At 44.7% G+C, this 21,396-nt stretch overlaps 1 protein-coding gene across 5 annotated transcripts in view; it reads right to left on the reverse strand.

The window, feature by feature from the left end:
• Positions 1–21,396, reverse strand: part of LOC122793381 (protein transport protein Sec24B-like) — a 2,932,722-nt gene that overhangs the window by 2,118,783 nt on the left and 792,543 nt on the right. For all 5 annotated transcript variants that reach the window (XM_044061340.1, XM_044061338.1, XM_044061337.1 and 2 more), the window contains one exon: positions 5,832–5,934. In XM_044061340.1, the coding sequence (XP_043917275.1) occupies positions 5,832–5,934 (103 nt within the window). The remainder of the gene's footprint in view (positions 1–5,831; positions 5,935–21,396) is intronic.

Raw genomic sequence — 21,396 nt, forward strand, 5'->3', positions numbered from 1 at the left:
GGGATGGCACTAGTCTTGACTTCTGGATGTTGACTGTGTATCCCAAGGCCTGTAACAGGTGAATGACATAGGCCAAATCCTTTATTAGTTTTGTCTTGTTGCCCGCTTGTATTAGGCAGTCATCCAGGTATGGGTAGATTTGAATTCCCTGAAGCCTGCAATGTGCAATTACTGATGCCAGGCATTTCGTGAATACTCTGGGCGCAGTAGATAAGCCAAAAGGCAATGCTGAGAATTGATAATGCTCTGATCCTGCAAGAAATCTGAGGTGTCTTCTGCAATCTGGTCGTATAGGGACGTGCAGGTATGCCTCCTTGAGATCTAGAGTCACCAGCCAAGACTCCTTGCCCAACATGGGAAGAAGTTGCTGTAGGGTCAGCATTTTGAATTTTGGCACAATGAGATATGTGTTTAGTGCGGACAAGTTGAGAATAGGCCTCCATTGGTTTTCTTTTCTTGGTACAAGGAATAGTCTGGAGTAAAATCCTTGGCCTTGTTCCATAGGTGGTACCCTTTCTATTGCTTTCATCTGAAGTAAACTGTTGATTTGCCTTAGAGCCTCTGGCTTCTGGTTTGGTGGGAGGTTTGGCATTCCGCTCTTTTTTGGTAAAGTGGGGAATTGAAACCTGTATCCTTTGTCTATTGTTTGCAATGTCCATTTGTCTTTTGTAATGCAATGCCAGTTTTTCGAGACTAAAGCCAACTTTCCACCCAAGGGTGCTTCCACTTGTTCCCTGGTAGGCGGAATCAGAGCCAAGTCATTGTGTCTGTCCTGTGGAAGTGGTTGTAGTTGTAGCTGTGGCAGTACTCCTCTGGTTGGCAGGTTGCCACTGACGACCTCTGTAGGCACCCTTTGATTGACCTCTGCCTCTTGGGCGTCTATTCCTGCCCCTCTGTGCTCTGGAGGTGTCTGGAAAGGACCAATTCTTTGAAGGCCAGTTTCTGCTGAACCTTGGAGGTTGGACCTGCAGAAAATCCTTTACTGTTTGCACAGATTTTGCTTTTTCTTCCACTTTCTTTAGAACCTCATGTGCAGGGGAGCCAAATAAACTTTGTTTCTCCATTGGAGCATCTAGGAGTTTAGCCTTGACATGGTCTGGCAAGGATTGCTCTTTTAGCCAGGCATGCCTTCGAATTACTGCTCCAGGCATAGCTGATCTAAATGAAGCCTCCAGTGCATCATAGCCACATTTTAAGAAATGATTACTGACCTGCTGAGAGTTGTGTACCAAATCCTGAAGGGACTTGCGGTCTAGAGATTCAGGAGAAGAAAGCTTTTTATTCAGCTGATCTAACAAATATTCCTGATACTGTATCATATGGAATTGACAGTTTAAAGCCCTGGCAGAAAGTGTAGCAGATGTATAAACCTTTTTTCCCCATCTCTCTAATGCTCTTGACTCCCTTTCAGAGGGTAGGGGGTTTTTGGCAGTGGCAGCTGCAACACCTTTTGGGCCCTGAGAGATAGTTTCTGGGTCTGCAGCATGGGCTTTATACAAATGAAAGTGAGAATCTGGGACCCTGTAATATCTTGTCAGGTTTGGCAGGGGCCGGGGGAAGAGAATCAGGGGCAGAACTGATATCATTATATGCATCGTCAACTACTGTCAGCACAGGTGGTATGGCTAAAGGCCTATGCTGTGGTAAAAAGGTCCTTAGTCTTTTTCTAAAATCAGAGAAATCCTGACCCTGCCATTGAAAGTGTTCCCTCATTGAGTGTAAAGTCTCCCCAAAGGAAAATTCTTCTGGAGGGGAGGCAGAAGGAATAGAGTCTTCTGCATCTGAATCCTCATAAGGTGAGTATGGCCCTTCCTGATGGTCTGATAAATCAGATCCATCCGAGGAATAATCAGAGGAGAGAGGCTCAGGGGGGTTCAGTCCTAGGCCTTTTGTCAGGAGGTGGTTGAGAGGCCCTGTCTGGGTGAGGTTGGGAACCCCTAATCAGAGATATAAGGTCCTCAGCAAGGCTGAGAATCTGAGAACTAGAGGAAGGTCTCTGAGAGGAAGATTTTGCTGGTAAAGCCTTTGAAATTTTAGCTGCTTTAGCCCTGGAGAAGGCCTTAATAGACATAGAAGCAGGGGGCCTAGCTGCCCCACGTGCAGGAGTAGAAATATCCAATGGGATGGTGTCGGACAATTCTTCTGCGCTTGCTTCTTCGGTAAGGATTTCTGTAGCCGACTCAGCCGGGGCCTCTCTGGCCTCGGTTGTCGGAGGTATGATTTCGGCAGAAGTAAGAACCGAGGACTCTGTTTCAGCCGAAACCGAGACACTCGCGGTAGGCCTAACCGTGGTTTCAGCCGAAACCGCTGGCTGCGAGTGTCGGTCCTTTTCCTTGCGTTTTTTGGCTAAATGTGTAGTCGGAGTCTCAGACGGCATTTTATATGCAAAAGCGGATCCAAAAAACTCTTCTGCAAACTCCGACCGACGTCTAAGAGTCCGTCGGTTGAAGGAGGCACAAGCTAAACAAGCTGATACGTCGTGGTCTGGGCCTAAGCAAGGAAGGCAGTAAGAATGGAAATCCTTATGAGGTATTTATTTCCCACAAGTTAAACAATTATTTACTTTGTCTGACATCGGCTGAGGCAAGAAAGAGTCCCCAACGGGGTACTTAGCTTTTTAGAAGTCTTCGGTAGCTGAAATCTCTGGATCTGACCGACCGGCACTTGCGAACAGCTTCTGCTTCGGGCACCGCGTGGCAAGAAAGACTTAGGAAAATGGCGTCGGCTGATGCCTTTATAACCCAGAAGCTCTGACGTCGGGGAAAGTGCAACATCAGCCGAGGCCAGACCCAGACTTGGGAATCCGGCCGACCGCAGGGCTGCCTGAGGCAGGGCAACCCATATGTTAAGACTGCAGATGCATCATTGAAGGACATCCAAAAGTAGCCACAACACTCCCACTCACTAGTGGCTGAGGCACAACAGGAGCAGACCTGACAACCAAAGAGTCTCCAACAACTTTCTTCTTTTTTCAATACTGAGATGATAAAACCAGAAAGACCGGTAGTTGTTTCATAGGTTAGCTGAGAGTGAGACTTCAACCGCAGATGTCAGAACCTGGACACAGAGCGAAGGTAAAGAACAAATGGTAGTGAGTTAAGTAAGCCAATGACAGCCCCCCACCCCCACCCCAGCACACAAAAAAAGTGCGGTATTCGTACCCAAATACACACACGGACAAACCTTCTGCAGATTTTTTTTTTTTGCAATACAATAAGTTCACATAAGCATTATCACACAAACTCCATTACAAATGCAAGGACATTTAACACAATAGTTAGGAAAATACAAGTTTTCCACAGAAAACTAGTATTAGTATAAGGTTTCCCCAACAGAGGCCTTACCTTCCCATCCCTTAAGGATCATTAGCAATTCCATTGAGCCCACTAAAGATGGTGCCTTTTGGCAGAAAAAAAGGCTCTGAATTTCTTTGTGCTCTGACTGGCATATATATTGGAGCTCCCATCAAGCTCCTGACAGTGTGTGCAGAAGGGGCCTTTAAGTTTAGAAATATGGCCAATCACTGGGGTAAGACCAAAACAGCCTAAACAAGTTCATACCTTCAACATGTAGATCACTGTTGCAGAAGTAAGGCAGCCCCCTCCATTGTAACACAACAGATGTAACATCATTTTCACAAACTGATTACAACCATGACCCTCAGAAAGTTTTATTCTACTATTAAAACCCAGTGGATAAATGTTTGTGTCTTACCAAGGGATCTGACACCCACTGAATGGCGCACAGCAACAGTTATCCCACTCCACAAAGGGGGAGCCACCACTGATCCCGGGAACTATCGACCTATTAGCCTGACAAGCCTGGTCTGCAAGGCCATGGAACGTGTCATCATGTAACTCAAACAACGACATTGGTAACATCCAAACTCTGGATCCCACCCAGTTCGGGTTTGTGAAAGGCAGATCATGCCTCCTGAAACTGATCAACTTCTTTGAGGCAGTCACCAAAGCTGTGGATGAGGGTAAGGTGGTTAACACAGCCTATCTTGACCTCGCCAAGGCTTTCGACACCATCCCCCATTCTGGAATTATAGCTAAACTCACTAAACTAGGTATAAATCCCTATGTCACAAGATGGGTTGCCAACTGGCTCACTGACAGAACCCACACTGTAAAAGTTGCAGACTCCAAATCTGACCTCAAAGCAGTGACAAGTGGAGTACCACAGGGTTCCGTCCTGGGACCTCTCCTGTTTGGTATCTACTTCTCTGAAGTACATGCTAACACAGAAGGCCTCTGACTAACGAAGTTCGCAGATGACTGCAAACTTGGAGCCATAGTCAAGTCCCCAAATGATGTGAACATCCTACAGAAGGGCCTCACTGAGACAGATGCCTGGTGTCAGAGCCATGGCCTCAAGCTCAATGCCAAAATGTGCAGTGTCATCCCCTTTGGTAAAAACTCTGTACCCATGAGCTACCACATAGGCAGCAATCTACTTAACACCGAATGCGTGATAAGAGACCTTTGGACCCAGGCGGACAGTAGTCTCTCCTTTGATAGTCACATCGCCACAGTAGTCAGGAAGTCCTTCTACGTGGCACACCTCATCATAAAAGGTTTCTCATCCAGAAAAAAAAGAGGTCATTGTTCCCCTCTACTCATCACTCATAAGACCCATTATAGAGTACAATGCCCCTTTTGGGAAGTACCTCACAAGACATCTGCAGTAGCTGGAAAGGCCACAGAAGTACCTCACAAAGGATTACTGGCCTCAAACAAATGCCCTACACTGACCGCCTCAAAAAACTCCAGCTTTACTCCATAGCATATCGCCTACTCCGAGGTGATCTCTGCCTAACATATAAAGCTATGTCAAACTCAGAGCTGTTGGACACGCTACACCTAAAGAAATCCCAATCCCTCCGAACTACACGCTCTAGGTACCTAAACCTTGTCACCACAATAAACAGGACACACTAGAGGGATAGATTCCTGTCCCAGAGACTTCCTATACTCTGGAACAAGCTACCCATCAATGTCAAGCAAAGTTTTTCATTAGCAATCTTGATGAGTGGATGGGAAATAGGAAATACACCCGAGGGATCACTTCTGTCTCTCTGCTGGACAGTAGCACAGGAAAATAACTTTCTTGGGTGGCGTAAGCTATGGAACCTTGCTGGCTAGGCTTACGTAGGCCCTTGGGCCGATAGCCTAGTACCTACCTATGAACCTATAAAGAAAGCAAGGCCAAGGTCCAGGAATAGTCAATTCACTGCAGTTAATTTCAGGGGCAAGAAAAAAGGGTGTGTGATCAAAGTTGCATCTCTTCCTCAAGACTGCAACTGGCATATTAAACAGAGTGAAAGGGGGATCCCCCTAGACAATAAAATGGTAATCTACATCCAATCAGGATTTACTGTGGTAAAATATGGCTTGCACACCACAAACCATTTCTTGCTGTCTTTCAAAATCTTTTCTTTTTGCTTTAATGATTTGTGGCACTTTGGCATGTGACTATTCCGACAGTTCTGTGACCAATGACACACTGTTAGGCTTACTGAGATCCTGACCACAAGATTTGACTTGTCTACCAATCAAGATTCTACAGCATATCTTTTAGCTGTTACCTAACCGCATGCCATGATTTTGCAACTCTTAGTCATTTCATTGTTAAGGTTGCAAAAATTTGAACAGTACAATTGACTCTTGAAAACATCTGCAGGAGACTACCACTTTCTACATTAGAAAAAAATACAGCACAACCTAATAGCACATTAATAAGGAAGTTCTCCTATATAAACAACTCTTAATTTGCATTTCTGCAATATCCATATGAACTACAGCAACATTAAGTCACAAATGTCTTACCGTTAAGTCTCTGAATGGATGAAGTAGCAAACCTAAAGGAAGCTTGGCTTTATTTAGCAACCCTTGCGTCTGAGGAATATTTGTCAAAGTACATCGGAACAAACTAAAATTAAAAAAGAAAGGCAGCTATTAAATAAATATATTCAGAAGTGTCACAATTACAGAAATTTGTTATGCCAATGAATATAAAATCACTTCAGTATTTTCTTCAAAACATCATCCCTGCCCTATTTTTTTTCTTTTTGCTGACAAAATGTTTTCATTACCTGCAGAATTATTCTGTATTGAACATGTTAGTTGAATGGAAGACCAAATATTTTGTACTAAGACAGTTTTTCTAGCCTGTAAAATTATTCATTAGTAACTACATGTTTACAAAAAGCATTTTAACTTACTTCATTACTACAAGCCATAATGAGGAAACAGTCACTGCATCATTAACTAAGAACTCAAATGTAAACAAAGTTTTGCTAGCAGTGACATTCTTTTTGATCATATGTCTTCTAAAGTAAAATGCAGCAACAAAATAATTTTAGAAAAAGCATGCAAAATGGTTATCAATAGTTTGCACATTACATTTTTCCTATCCTTTATATAGAATTTTTTTTTTACTTAACATGCAAAACACCACGGTGCAGTAGATAAGCCAAAGGGCAATGCTGAGAATTGATAATGCTCTGACCCTGCAAGAAATCTGAGGTGTCTTCTACAACCTTGTCTGATAGGGACATGCAGGTATGCCTCCTTGAGGTCTAGAGTCACCAGCCAAGACCCCTTGCCCAGCATGGGAAGGAGTTGCTGTAGAGTCAGCATTTTGAATTTTGGCACAATGAGATAAGTATTCAGTGCGGACAAGTCGAGAATAGGCCTCCATTGATTTTCTTTTCTTGGAACAAGGAATAATCTGGAGTAAAATCCTTGGCCTTGTTCTGAAAGAGGAACCTTTTCTATAGCTTTCATTTGTATTAAGTTGGAAATTTGTTTCAAAGCCTCTGCCCTCTGATTTGGTGGCAGGTCTGGCATGCCTTTTCTTTTTGGCAATGTGTGGAAATGGAACCTTTATCCTTTGTCTATTATTTGCAGTGTCCATGTGTCCCTTGTAATGCTGTGCCAATTTTTTGAAAATAAAGAAAGCTTTCCGCCCAAAGGTGCTTCTAATTGAGCCCTGGTCGTGGAGTCAAAACAAAGTCATTGAGTCTGTCCTGGTGTAGCAGTTGTAGTTCCTGTACTACCTCTCTGGTTGGGAGGCTGCCATTGACGGCCTCTGTAGGAGCCTCTAGCTTACCCTCTACCTCTGGCATGCCTATTCCTGCCTCTCTGAGATCTGTCTGAGTCCGGAAAGGACCAATTCTTAGTAGGCCAATTTCTGCTGAATCTCGGTGGTTGGACTTGCAGAAAGTCTTTGACTGTTTGCACAGATTTTGCCTTTTCTTCAAATTTCTTTAAGACCTCTTGAGCCGTGGAACCAAATAATTTTTGCTTTTCCATAGGAGCATCCAAAAGCTTAGCTTTAACATGGTCTGGCAGAGATTGTTCCTTCAGCCAGGCATGCCTACGTATGACTGCACCTGTCATAGCTGACCTACATGAAGCTTCCAATGCATCATAGCCACACTGCAAGAAATGGTTACTAACCTGCTGGGAGTTATGTACCAGATCCTGAAGGGATTTGCGATCCAGGGGTTCAGATGAAGACAGTTTCTTATGCAATTCATCTAACAAATACTCTTGGTACTGTATCATATGAAATTGACAATTTAATGCCCTCATGGAAAGAGTTGCAGAAGTATACACTTTTTTACCCCATCTCTCTAAAGCTCTGGACTCCCTTTCAGAGGGTAGAGGATTTCTAGCAGTGGCAGCTGCAACCCCTTTTGGGCCCTGGGAAATAGTTTCTGGATCAGCAGAGTGGGCCTTGTACAGGTGAAGATGTGAGTCCGGGACCCTGTAGTACCTAACAGGTTTGGCAGGAGCCGGAGGGAGAGAGTCAGGGGTTGTACTAGCATCAGAGTACACATCATCAATGACATTCAAAACAGGAGGTACAGCTAAAGGCCTATGCTGAGGTAAATGTAAAAAGGTCCTTAATCTCTTTCTAGAATCAGAGAATTCCTGACCCTGCCATTGAAAATGTTCTCTCATAGAGTGTAATGTCTCTCCAAAGGAAAACTCTTCAGGAGGGGAGGCCGAGGGAATAGATTCTTCAGCATCAGAATCCTCGTAGGCCGAATAAGCCTCCTCCTGGTGGTCTTACAGAGTAGAGTCATCAGAGGACTCATCTGAGGAGTGGGGGTCAGAGGGCTCAACCCTGGGCCTTTTGCCTGGAGGTGGTTGCGAGCCCCTGTCCGGATGAGGTTGAGAACCTCTAATTAAGGAGATAAGATCCTCTGCTAAGCTAAGAATCTGTGAGTCAGTAGAGGGTCTTTGAGAAGTAACCTTGGGAGGCAAAGCTTTAGAAATTTTAGCAGCTTTAGCCCTAGAGAAAGCCTTAATGGACATGGATGCAGGAGGTCTGGCTGCACCACGTGCAGGAGTAGATTTGTCTAAAGGAATGGTGTCGGAAGGTTCCTGGACACCAGTTTCAGTAGGTAATTCAATAACCGACTCGGCCGGGGCCGAGGTAGTCGGTTGCGCGGTTTCGGTAATCGGAAGTACCAAGGACTCGGTTTCAGCCGAGACAGAGACACTCACGGTAGGCCTGACCGTGGTTTCAGCCGAAACCGCGGCCCGCGTGTGTCGGTCCTTGCCCTTCTGTTTCTTAACTAAATGCGAAGTCGGAGTCTCCGACGGCATCTTGTAAGCAAAACTAGCCCCAAAGAATTCCTCTGCAAACTCCGACCGATGTCTAAGAGCTCATCGGTTGAAGGAAGCACAGGCTGAACAGGCCGAGACGTCGTGGTCTGGGTCTAGGCAGGGGAGGCAGTAAGAGTGGAAATCCTTATGAGGTATTTGTTTCCCACAAGTTAAACAATTATTAACTTTATCTGACATCGGCTGAGGCAAGAAAGAGTCCCCAATGGGGTACTTAGCTTTTTCGAAGTCTTCGGTAGCTGAATCACAGGAGCTGGCCGACCGGCACTTGCGAAGAGCTTCTGCTTCGGGCACCACGCGGCAAGAAAGACTGAGGAAAATGGCGTCGGCTGATGCTTTTATACCCTAGACGCTCTGACGTCGGGGAAAGTGCGACATCAGCCGAGGCCAGACCCAGACTTTGGAATCCGGCCGACCGAAGGGCTGCCTGAGGCAGGACAACCCATATGTGATGACTGCAGATGCATCCATGAAGGACATCACCACAGTTGTCTTTTTCCTCTCTCTCAGCTGCAACATCACTTCTCATTTCTCTTGACGTTTCTTTCCTCTCATGAAATGAGCTCACAGAGATCCCACTGAAAATAACAGCTTTGTTTTAAACACAATGGCAATAACCAGGAAAGGACACTTGTTTAAAATACGTAGAACAGTAAATCTTCAAGGAAAGATTGCTGTAACTGTAAACACTTGGGATCACCCACCTTCAGGTTCTAATGGTGCAGCCAGACTTAACAAGATGCCCCTTTTTCTATTCAAAGTAACCTATGTAAAGTGGTACAACTCAGCACTCCCATGTGCTCTCTACAGTTCTTTGAGCATTAAAGCTCCATACCTCTCAACCACTTAGTGCAAAAAATCTGGACAAACCCCAACAAAATGGGGGGACAAAGGCTCACAAATAGGGATACATTTTAAATATTGCTTTTAAAATCTTAGAAAGTTGCTAGAGTAACAGGGTTTCTTTAGCATACATTTTCTGAAGGATATGCACTCTGAAACTCAAATGTATGTCATTATTTAGTAAATTTAACCCTGAGATCATCATTGTGATTTGCCAAAAAAAAAATGTTATGAGGAACAGACCAAAAACAGGAGTCAAAACTCTGGACATTCTGTGAAAATCTGGACACTCGAGAGTTATACCCGACAGGGAAGTGTACTCGCAGTGGATGAATATTCACTGTGGAATCATATTTTATAACACAGATGTCTATAAACTATTAATACTATGAAATAAAAAGTAACCAGTGATAGCATACAAAATTCTCCATATGGAAGGAGGAAAACGTTACAGTTACACTGAACTTTCCTTAAAGACATCACAACTGTGTAGGACGTTTATCATAAAAGTAAATGTTCAAGTAGGCCACTGGTGCATTAGTCATAACTACTGGGAAGCTGCCACAGGCATTCCCATTTATCTGGATCAATTTCCAGAGTTTACAACCATGCCCCTTAAATGCACAGGAACACCACCCCGGATGTCAAAATGCTTTCAATATAAAGCCAGCATCTGCCCATTCTATGTTAAACGTTTCTTGCCAGGGAGGAGAAAGAGAAGCCCTTACAAAACACAGTAAAGTCAAGGGTGGACTACAGCTAGTGACTATGATGAATAAGGCTCCAATCCGCTCTGGAGGAGAGACGTTACAAGCCTATTCAGCCAACTATCTAAGCCAGAGTACAGCCAAGGCCCTAGACAAAGGGTGCAGGGAAAGAATATAGGGAAGAGATACCCCACCTTGCACAGGATGCCTACAATCGAAAAGGAATGGGAATGTAAACAAACCAGAGGGGATGGGGAGAGGGACGTGGTACTGCAACAGTGATACACTTGAACATATATTGTAATGCCAAGTTCCTCAACAACTGTACTATATTCTTCACCAACTCAATACTGCAGTAGATATTAACTGCTGGAATGACTCACACAGCTTCAGAATTACAGTGGGATGTTTAAATGAAACAAAATTCCAGTGTGCCATTTAGAATAGCCATAGCAAAGCTGTTCTAGCCCTAGAATCAGTATCAAATCTAATTTTTAAGGTGTAAGCAGATGTCCAAACAGTTGCTTCCAGTATGGCTTAGGTACTTGGGTACTAGCCCTGTTAAGGAAGGCCATAGTTGTGTCTGTGCCCATGGTGCCATGAGCTCTGACTGAACCTATGAAGTAGTTAAGCTGGCAGGACCATTGTAATTTTGTGCAGCAAGATCATGTCCCAAAAAGCCCCAGCTAGCCTGCAAAGGAGGTGGGAAAGTACAGTTGTGTACACTTACCATAAATGTAGATGGTAAGAGTGCATTCACTGTTGCAGTCATCACATTTGGATTATCTGGCAGTAGCCCTCAGTCAGCCTGAATACCAGAGTCTTGGGATTTCTGCACCAAATGCTGTCGCTTCTTCCATGATGTCAGGTCGTCAGAGGTATAAAACATGCAGCTGATGCCATTTAATCAGTTTTTCTTCCCCCAGATGTCAGTTGCCCCCAAAATAGGAAGCAATTACATGGTATTTAATACCCCCAGGGAAAAAAAAAAAAACAAATTCCAATGATATAAGACATGCCAGACAAAAAGGATAGGAAAGAAATCAAGAGAAGTCAGGGGGCTGGAGGGAGGGTAACCAGGATTGCAACAGTGAATACACTCGAACATCTACATGTATGGTAAATGTACACAACTGTACCATGTTCTTCGTGTTTCACTGTTGCAGTCATCACATTTGGGTTGATTCCCAAAGCTAAGGAAGGGTGGAGGTAGTTACGAAGCATTAGGGCTGGCAATCAGGCCCTGTAAGGCTGCTGTGGCAAATCCAGCTCTGGATTTAGAAAATATAGGCAAGTAGTAGTGCTTGGTGAAAGTGTGTACAGAGCTCCAGGTTTCAGCTTCCAGGATGTCCCTGGTAAGGACTCCCCTGAAAAATGCTATAGAAGTAGATGTAGCCTTAGTGGAATGAGTTCTGATCTCCTGTGGGGTGGGGTTCACATGGTGCTTGGAACAGAAATGGATAAAGTGTGCTATCCATTTAGAAATGGTTTGCTTTAAAATGACCTTGCCCACTGCCCCCTGCAGCAAACCTGACTAGCAGCTGGTCAGATTTTCTTAGAGGTTTAGTCCTGTCCAGATAGAACCTAAGCTGCCCATGCACGTTCAGGGAATGCAGGATCCTTTCCCCTTTATTCTGAGGATTAGGAAAAAAGGTTGGCAAGTGAATGGACTGGTTTAAAGCTACACTAGACACCACCTTGGGCATAAAGGATGGGTTAGTCCTGAGGGAAATCCTGTCTGCATGGAAGATATGAAGGGTTCCACTGCCATAAGGGCCTGCGATTCAGACACTTCTTGCTGAAGTGATGGCTAGAAGTAAAGCTGCTTTCCATGAGAGGAATTTGACTCAGCTGTGGCCGCAGGTTCAAAGGGCAGAAGTGTAAGCTTTTCTAATACAAAAGTTAAGGTCAGAGGCTAGAGTGGGAGCTCTCCTGAGGGGTTTTAAATTTTTGGCTCCTCTCAGGAACTGTTTTACCAGAGGATGAGAGAAGTGGGGTGGCTCAGTATTATAACGAGCTGAGATGGCAGAGGCATGGATCTTAACTGAAGAGAAGGATAGGCCTTTGTGGAGCATTTCTGTTAAGTAATCTAGTATATGAGGTAAGCTGGGCACAGTTGTGCCCATTCCCTGAGACTGGCTCCAGCAACAGTATCTCTTCCATTTTTCCAAATAGGATTTTCTAGTACTAGGCCTACTTGCCTCGAGAATGACATCCAGCACCTGCTTACTGCTGTTTGCTGGTGTTGAATTCAGGGTATTAGCCAGGCTGCAATGTTCAGGGTCTGTAGCGGAGGGTGCAGAATCTGGCCTGCCTGCTGGGACTGTAGGGAAGGAGTCTGAGACAGGTGCCATGGTTGTAGCACTGTCATACTGTGCAAAAGAGGGTACCAGTAATGGCGTGGCCAGTCTGGCGCAATCAGGATTGTCCTTGGCTTGTCCCGTTTGATTTTTAGTAGAACCTTCGCAAGGAGTGGCAGAGGGGGGAAAGCAGAGACTGAGAGGCTTTCCCAGGTGAAGGACAGGGCATCCACTTTCCAAGTTTGGCTGTGGGGAGTTCTGGTGCAATATTTGCTCAATTGATAGTTCTGAGGGGAAGCTAAAAGGTCCACCTCTGGTGTCCCCCACCTGTTCTTCAAAAGCATGAATATTTTGGGTTCCAGTTTCCACTCATGTGGATCCATGAGATTACTGCTCAAGTTAACTGCCAGTGAACTTAGTTTGCCTGGCAGGAATTAAGCTTATAAGTGCACTTGGTTGCTCAAGGCTGTGTTCCACAGACCCATGCCTAGTCTGCAGAGTGGGTAGGAATTGGTTCCCCCATGCTTGTTTATGTAAAACATAACTGTGGTGTTGTCTGTCTTTACCAAAAGTTGTCCTGGAAGAATAAGGCCCTTGAAGGCTGTCAGAGCATTCTGTACAGCTAACATTTCTTTTTGATTGATATGCAGGTGCATTTGCTTTGGGTTCCATTTGCCCTGAATGCACTGCCCTGCCATGTGAGCCCCCCCATGCATAGTCTGATGCGTCTGTTAGGATTTGGGCGGCAGGAGGTAAAATGAAAGGGAGCCCCTTGCTGTGGTTGCAGGCCTCTGCCCACCAAAGGAACTCTGTCCTTAGGCAAGGAATGATAGGAATCATCGTTTCCAGGTCCTGAGAATGTTGACATCAGAGACTTTTTAGGTACCATTGAAGTTTCCTCATATGCAGTCTTGTATATGGAATTAGTAGAATGCAAGAGGCCGTGAACTCTAGGGCTTGCAGTATTTTTCTTGCAGATAGCCGGACTTTGGCAGCCAGTACATTGAAATAGTTTGCCAAATAAATTTGTTTCTCTGGAGTGAAGAATGCCATTTGGGAAGTTGTGTTCAAGCTTGCTCCCAGGAATACAATCTGTTGGCTGGGTACCAGTTGTAATTTATTTTTGTTGATAGTGTACCCCAGTGAAGTGATAAGTCTTTATACAAATGCCAGGTGCTGTAGTAGCAATTCCTGACAGTCCGCCTGAATTAGGCAATCATCCAAGTATGGGTAAATTTGAATTCCTCTCTGCCTGCAACATGCAATGGCTGGAGCTTGGCATTTTGTGAATACCCTGGGCACAGTAGATAAGCCAAAAAGAAGTGCAGAAAACTGATGCTGCATAGAGCCTGCTCTAAAGCGTAGGTATTTTCTGCAAGATTCCCTTTTGGGAATGTGCAGATAAGCTTCTTTTAAATCTAGGGTTGATAGCCAGGAGTCCTTCGCTAGCATAGGAAGCAGCTGTTGAAGAGTTAACAGTTTGAATTTTGGAACCACCAAAAAGGTGTTGAGAATAGACAGATCCAGGATAGGACACCAATAGTTTTATTTTCTGGGGACCAGAAATAGTCTGGAGTAAAAACCTTGTCCCCTTTGTTCTGCTGGGACAGGTTGAATAGCCTTGATACTGAAAAGAGAAAGTACTTGCTTTTGGGCCTCTGCCTACTGGTTCGGTGGTAGGTCTGGCCATCCGATTATGGATGGGAGTGAGTGGAATTGGAATCTGTATCCCGGGGAAACAATGTTTAAGACCCATTTGTCATGGTTAATGTATTGCCAATTTCTGGCATGCAGTGCAAGTTTTCCTACTAAAAATGCAAGTACTTGGGCAAGGCTTGGAAGAGTTAAGGATGTCCCTGTGCAATTTTACCAACAGATGGAAACTTACTACTCCCTGTTTTGGACATGGGAGCACTCCATTGCTTAGATCTGTGCATACCTGAGACTGAAGTCTTGGTTGTCTGCTGCCCCTGGGTTTGGACTGAGAAGGCCTGGAAGGAACTGGAAAAGACCAGCTTTTTCTGAAGGCCAATGCCTACTGAATCTTAACAGTTTGCATAGATTTAGCTTTCTCCTCCATTCTTTTGAGGACTTCTGCTTTATTACCAAATAGATGCTCTTGATTCAATGGTGCATCCAGTAATTTTGCTAAGACATGATCTGGCAAGTTTTGTTCCTTAAGCCAAGCATGTCTTCTAAGAACAGACCCTGTGACAGCAGCCCTGGCAAGATGCTTCTAAACCATCAAACTCACATTGCAAAGCATGTTTGCCAACTTGATCAGTAGAATGCCATCAACTCTTGTAAATCTTTGTGTTCTGCACAATCAGGAATCAACAACATTTTTTGGTCAACTCCATAACAAGCTGCTCATACTTTAACATATGAAACTAGCAATTTAAAGCCCTAATGGCAAGCGTAGTAGAGGTGTATACCTTTTTTCCCCCATCTATCTAATGCCCTGGAAACCCTGTCCGAAGGGGTACGATTTTTGGCAGTTTTAGCCTTAATTGCCTTTAGGTCCCTGGGAAATGGTCTCTGGATCCGCAGTAGGATTCCTAAAAAGTAATTTGTGGGAGTCAAGGAACTCTATAGTACCTGTCAGGTTTCCTGGGAGCTGGGGGCAAGGAATCAGGGGTAAGGCTGGATTCCAGGAAAACATCATCTACAATTTCCAGAACACGACGGATAGCTAGAGGCCTGTGCGAGGCAAGCTTAAAAATTCCCAGAGTCTCTTTTTGTCCTGGGAGTAGTCCTGGCTCTCTCAGCGGAAATGTTCTCTAAGGGTGTGCAGGGTTTCACCAAAGGAAAAGTCCTCTAGAGGGAAGAAGAGGGAATGGAATCCTCTGCATCTGCATCCTCATAGGTAGATAACAGTATATCTTGGAAATCAGAAGGATCAGAGTAATCAGATTCCTGATCAGAAGAATCAGAAGGAAAATCAGTTCTGGGTCTTTTTGAGGGGGAACGCTGACTTCCCCTCATTAAAGTAATGAGATCCTCAACCATTCTAATCATTTATTTTTGTGGCATGTGGCCCTTAGAATGCGCTTTGGTCGTCGGTTTCCTAGGCGTAGTGTGAACTTTAGGCCTGAGAAATTCGGTATTTTTGGTTTGAAAGGAAGTCCGTTTAATATGAATATCGGAAGGCCTGAAAACACCCTCAGAAGCCAGTGCCTGCAGAGCGGCTCCGGACCCATCCAAGGTAGAGACATCCACAGGATCGATAGTCAAAGAAGCATCTCGTGGCATACCAGACTCCGAATGGGTCTCAGCAGAGGCCAGCAAATCTGTAGAAGCGGGTATCAGGGGATACGAAAGCGCCTGTGTACATGCAGACTGGCGACTAGCTTAACGGTAGCGTCGGCAGCGTTGGACCTATGTGGTCTGTCTCTGCCTTTTGGACCTATGCGGTCTGTCTCTGCCTTTATCCTTTCGTTTTTTCGGAAGATTGGTAGGCGGATGGCTTAGTGAAGACATTTCCGAGTACAGAGAGCGAAAGAATTTAGCTAAAAAAATACCCAGACGACAAATAGTTCGGGCATTGAACAAGGCACAAAAAGTACAACTGTGTACACTTACCATAGATGTAGATGCTAGAGTGTATTTATTGTTGCAGTCAATACATTTGGGTAATCTGCTGGCAGGTTGCCCTCAGTCGGCCTGAATAACAAAGTCTTGGGTCCGGCGTCGGTTGCTGTCTCCTCTTCCATGACGTCAGGTGGTCAGGAGTATAAAACATGAAGCCGATGCCATTTTAATCAGTTTTTCTTGTCCCAGATGTCAGGTGCCCCCCAAATGGGGAGCAAATATATATAAACTGTAAATATATAAATGCACCTTAGAAACCTAAACTTTACCTTCAACTAAAAGCAAATATACCACAAAAGCTTTTGAGTATAGCGAAGGAAAGAAAAGATATAGAAAGGGGGCTGGCAGGTGGGTAACCTGGACTGCAACAGTGAATACACTCGAACATCTACATTTATGGTAAGTGTACACAACTGTACTATGTGCTTCGTGTTTCATTGTTGCAGTCATTACATTTGGGTAGAATTCCAAAGCTATGGATGGCAGGATGGAACTAAACATCATTAAGAGCAGCTATAAGGCCCTGCAGGACTGCAGTGGCAAAGCCTGCCCAGGATTTAGAGAAGAGAGGTAAATAATAATGCTTTGTGAACGTATGAACTGAGCTCCAAGTAGCAGCTTCTAGAATGTCTCTGGTTGGGACCCCTCTGAGAAAAGCTGCTGAAGTAGAGGCAGCCCTGGTGGAATGGGATCCGATCCCCTTGGGCACAGATTTACCATGGTGCAAGAAGCAGAAACGAATGCAATGGCTTATCCGTTTAGAAATAGTCTGCTTTGATATAGCCTTCCCCTCTGATCCTGCAGCAAATGCTACCAGTAGTTGCTCAGACTTTCGTAGAGATTTTGTCCTGTTTAAGTAGAATCTTAGTTGTCTGTGAATGCAAAATCCGCTGCCCCTTGTTCTGTGGATTTGGGAAAAAAGTTGGCAAGTGAATGGTCTGGTTAAGAGCCACACTGGATACCACCTTAGGCATAAAAGAAGGATTGGTCCTGAGGGCCACCCTGTCCGGGTAAAAAATAATGAAAGGCTCCACTGCCATGAGAGCCTGTAGTTCTGAAACCCTTCCAGCTGAAGTGACTGCAAAAAGAAAAGCTGTCTTCCAAGAAAGAAATTTTATATCCGCAGTAGCTGCTGGTTCAAAAAGAGGCAGGGTGAGTTTTTCCAGCACAAAATTGATGTCCTATGCAGGAGTTGGCGCTCTCCTGGGAGGCCTTAAATTGTTGGCCCCTCTAGGATACTGTTTTAGAAGTGGATGAGAAAAGAGGGGAGGCACTGTGTTATAATGAGCAGAGATGGCAGAGGCATGCATTTTTATTGAAGAAAAAGATAGGCCCTTGTCAAGCATCTCAGCTATGTATTGTAAAATCTGAGGAATATTGGGCTTTGCTGTGTCTATTTCCTTGTGCTTGGTTCCAAGCATAGAATCTCTTCCATTTATCAGCATAAGATTTTCTAGTACTAGGCCTTCTGGCTTCCGAAATGACATCCATCACAGGTTTGCCGAGTGATGTGGTTTGAATAATTAGTTGATTAGCCATGCTGCAAGATTCAGTTTGGAGCTGAATGTGCAGAATTTGACAGTTCTGCTGAGACAATAGATGAGGTGCTTGAGGCAAGTACCACAGAGGAAGGTGTGACATATTCCTTAGAAGCGGGTACCAATGTTGGCGAGGCTAGTTCGGAGCAATTAGAATCATTTTTAGTTTTTCCTGTCTGACTTTTAGTAAGACCTTCAAGAGTAGAGGCAGAGGGGGAAAGGCATAGACTGATAGGTTTTTACAGCTGAAGGATAGAGCATCCACTTTCCATGCTTTTTTGTGATGAGTTCTTCTGCAGAATTTGTCCAACTGACAGTTTTGGGGAGAGGCAAATGTCTGGGCTTCCCCATTTCTGTATTAACATGCTGAAGATTTGTGGATCCAGTTTCCATTTGTGCGGGTACATAACATTTCTGCTTAGGTCGTCTGCCAGAGTATTTTGCTTTCCTGGCAGGACTTGAGCTTGAAGATGTATTTGGTAAGGAAAGGCTGTGTTCCACAAGGCCATGGCTAGTCTGCAAAGGGGGTAGAAATGGGTACCCCACTGCTTGTTTATGTACCACATAAAGTACAGTTTTGTACCTACCATAAATGTAGATGTTAGAGTGTATACACTACTGCAGTCATTACACTTGGGTTATCCTGCTGTCAGGCGGTTCCCCAGTCGGCCTGAGTTCCAAAGTCTTGGTCCAGCATCGGTTGCCGTCACCTCCTCCCAGACGTCAGTGTAACAGGGGTATATAAGATGCAGCCAACGCCATTTTCTTCAGTTTTTCTCGCCCCAGATGTCAAGTGCCTCCAAATAGGTAAACAATTCCAATTGCTAATAAAACATACATAAGAAAAGCAAAAAACAACTTACAGCTACTAGCAAATACTCCCCATAGGTAGTAAGGATAGAAGACATAGGTACGTACCAGCCAGTAAGAGGGGAAGGAGGGAGGGTAACCTGGACTGCAGTAGTGTATACACTCTAACATCTACATTTATGGTAGGTACAAAAAGTACAGTTTTGTACCTACCATAAATGTAGATGTTCGAGTGCTAATACAGCTGCAGTCATAACAGATGGGTTCTCCTGCCGTCAGGCGGGTCCTCAGTCGGCCGAATTCCAAAGTCTAGGTCCGGCGTCGGTTGTCGTCGCTTCTTCCCTGATGTCAGTGCGAAAGGGGTATAAAGGAACCAGCCAACGCCATTTTCTACAGTTTTTCTTGCCCCAGATGTCAGGTGCCCGCAGAAGGAAGGCAATAATAAATTAGTGTGATAATGCAGTGCTATATAATCAAAATACAGTAGTTGCAAGCAAATACATCATAAATGAAAACCCCAATCAGGTTGTATGAGGGTGTGTTAGCCTATAGGCCTGTCCCAAGAGGGGAAGGAGGGAGGGAAACCTGGACTGCAGCTGTATTAGCACTCGAACATCTACATTTATGGTAGGTACAAAACTGCACTATGTTCATCATGCATACAGCTGCAGTCATAACAGATGGGTAGAATCCCAAAGATAACAAAGGGGTGGTAGGCACTAGTTGGTCCTTGTCTTTGCGGTATTTAGACAAAACCGGAGTCAAAGTATCCGATGACATAGTATAGTTAAATGCTTTCCCAAAATATTGATGGGCGAACTCCGCCTGATGCTTAATAGTGCGTTTGTTGAATGTAGCACAAAAGCGACAGACCGAGATGTCGTGGTCTGGGCCTAAACAAGGTATACAGAGGGAATGGAAATCCTTATGCGGTATTTGCTTCCCACAAGAAATACAATTATTAACTTTGTCTGACATCGGTCTGAGGCAAGAAAAGTTTCCCCAACGGGGTACTTAGCTTTTAAGTAGACTTCGGTTTCCAAATTTCATAATTTCAGGAGCTGGCCGACCGGCACTTGCGAACTGCTTCTGCTTCGGGCACCGCTCGGCAAGAAAAACTGAAGAAAATGGCGTTGGCTGGTTCCTTTATACCCCTGTTGCACTGACGTCAGGGAAGAAGCGACGACAACCGACGCCGGACCTAGATTTTGGAATTCGGCCTACCGAGGACCCGCCTGACGGCAGAAGAACCCATCTGTTATGACTGCAGCTGTATGCACGATGAACATTTGTACTATGTTCATCGTGTTACACTGCTGCAGTCATTACACTTGGGTAGAATCCCAAAGCTGAGGTAGGGTAGTTGGTTCTAAGGCATTATGGTCGTCTGTAAGGCCCTGCAGCACTGCAGTGGCGAAGCCAGCTCTGGATTTAGAGTATAGAGGCAGATGGTAATGCTTGGTGAAGGTATGTACAGAACTCCAAGTTGCTGCTTCCAAAATATCCTTGGTAGGTACTACCCTGAGGTAGGCAGTTGAAGTGGCTGTTGCCCTGGTGGAGTGAGATCTAATGCTGCTAGGTACAGGTTTTCCATGGTATGTGTAGCAGAAATGTATACAATGTCCTATCCATTTTGAAATAGTCTGTTTTGAAATGGCTTTTCCCTGTGCTACTGCAGCATATGCTACCAATAATTGCTCAGATTTTCTGAAAGCTTTGGTTTTGTCCAAGTAGAAGCTTAACTGCCTGTGAATGTCCAAAGAGTGCAGTAGTCTCTCCCCTTTATTCTGTGGTTTAGGATAAAAAGTTGGCAGGTGAGTAGTTTGGTTTAGAGCCACACTGGATTCCACCTTTGGCATAAACGCAGGGTTAGTTCTTAAAAACACCCTGTCCTGGTGGAAAATGAGGAAAGGTCCCACTGCCATTAATGCCTGTAATTCTGAACATCTTCATGCTGATGTTATTGCCAGGAGTAGAGCAGTTTTCCAAGAGACATATTTTAATTCTACTGTGTTAGCTGGCTCAAAAGGAGGTAAAATTAGGTTTTTCCAAAATAAAGTTGAGGTCCCAAGTTGGAGTACATGCTCTATGGGGTGGTCTTATGTTTTTAGGTACTGTTTTAACAGAGGATTAGAGAAAATTGGTGGATCCGTGCTGTAATGAGCAGAGATGGCAGAGGCGTGGATCTTGATGGATGAGAAGAGGAGGCTTTTGTCCAGCATCTCAGTTAAGTATTGTAGTATCTGAGGAATGTTTGGGACAAGAGGGTCAAGGCTGTGAGCTTGGTTCCAGGCACAGAATCAATTCCATTTATCCGAATAGGCTTTCCTGGTACTTGGCCTTCTGGCCTCCAGAATGACATCCATAACAACTTTGGAGAGAGGCATTGCTTGCTTGACTAAGGAATTTTCCATGCAGCTAGGTTTAAGGTCTTTAGCTGGCCGTGTAGTATTTGATTGTTGTGCTGAGTCAGCAGATGTGGGATTTGAGGCAAAATCCAGGGTGGTTCTTGTGCTAAGCTCCTTAAGATTGGGTAACAGTGCTGGCGTGGTCAGTCTGGTGCAATCAGGATCATCTATGGTTCTTCTTGCCTGGCTTTTATGAGTACCTCTGGCAGGAGAGGTAGTGGTGGGAAAGTGTATACTTGTAGGTTCTCCCAGCTGAATGAGAGGGCATCCACTTTCCATACTTGCGGATAGTAACTCCTTGTGCAGAATTTCTGTAGCTGGCAGTTTACTGGGGATGCAAACAGATCTATGTCCGGGCTTCACCATTTCTGTGTTATCATTCTGAATATTTGTGGATTCAATTGCCATTCGTGGGGATCCATAATGTTTCTGCTTATGTCGTCTGCCAGTGTGTTTTTCTCTCCTGGCAGGAATTGTGCTTGCAGATGAACTTGAAGGTTTATAGCTGTGTTCCACAAGGTCATGGCTTGTCGCATATGGGGTAGGAGTGAGTGCCC

Source organism: Protopterus annectens, chromosome 2.part0 (genome assembly GCF_019279795.1).
Source record: "Protopterus annectens isolate FY-2018-M chromosome 2.part0, PAN1.0, whole genome shotgun sequence".
NCBI classification, from domain to species: Eukaryota; Metazoa; Chordata; order Ceratodontiformes; family Protopteridae; genus Protopterus; species Protopterus annectens.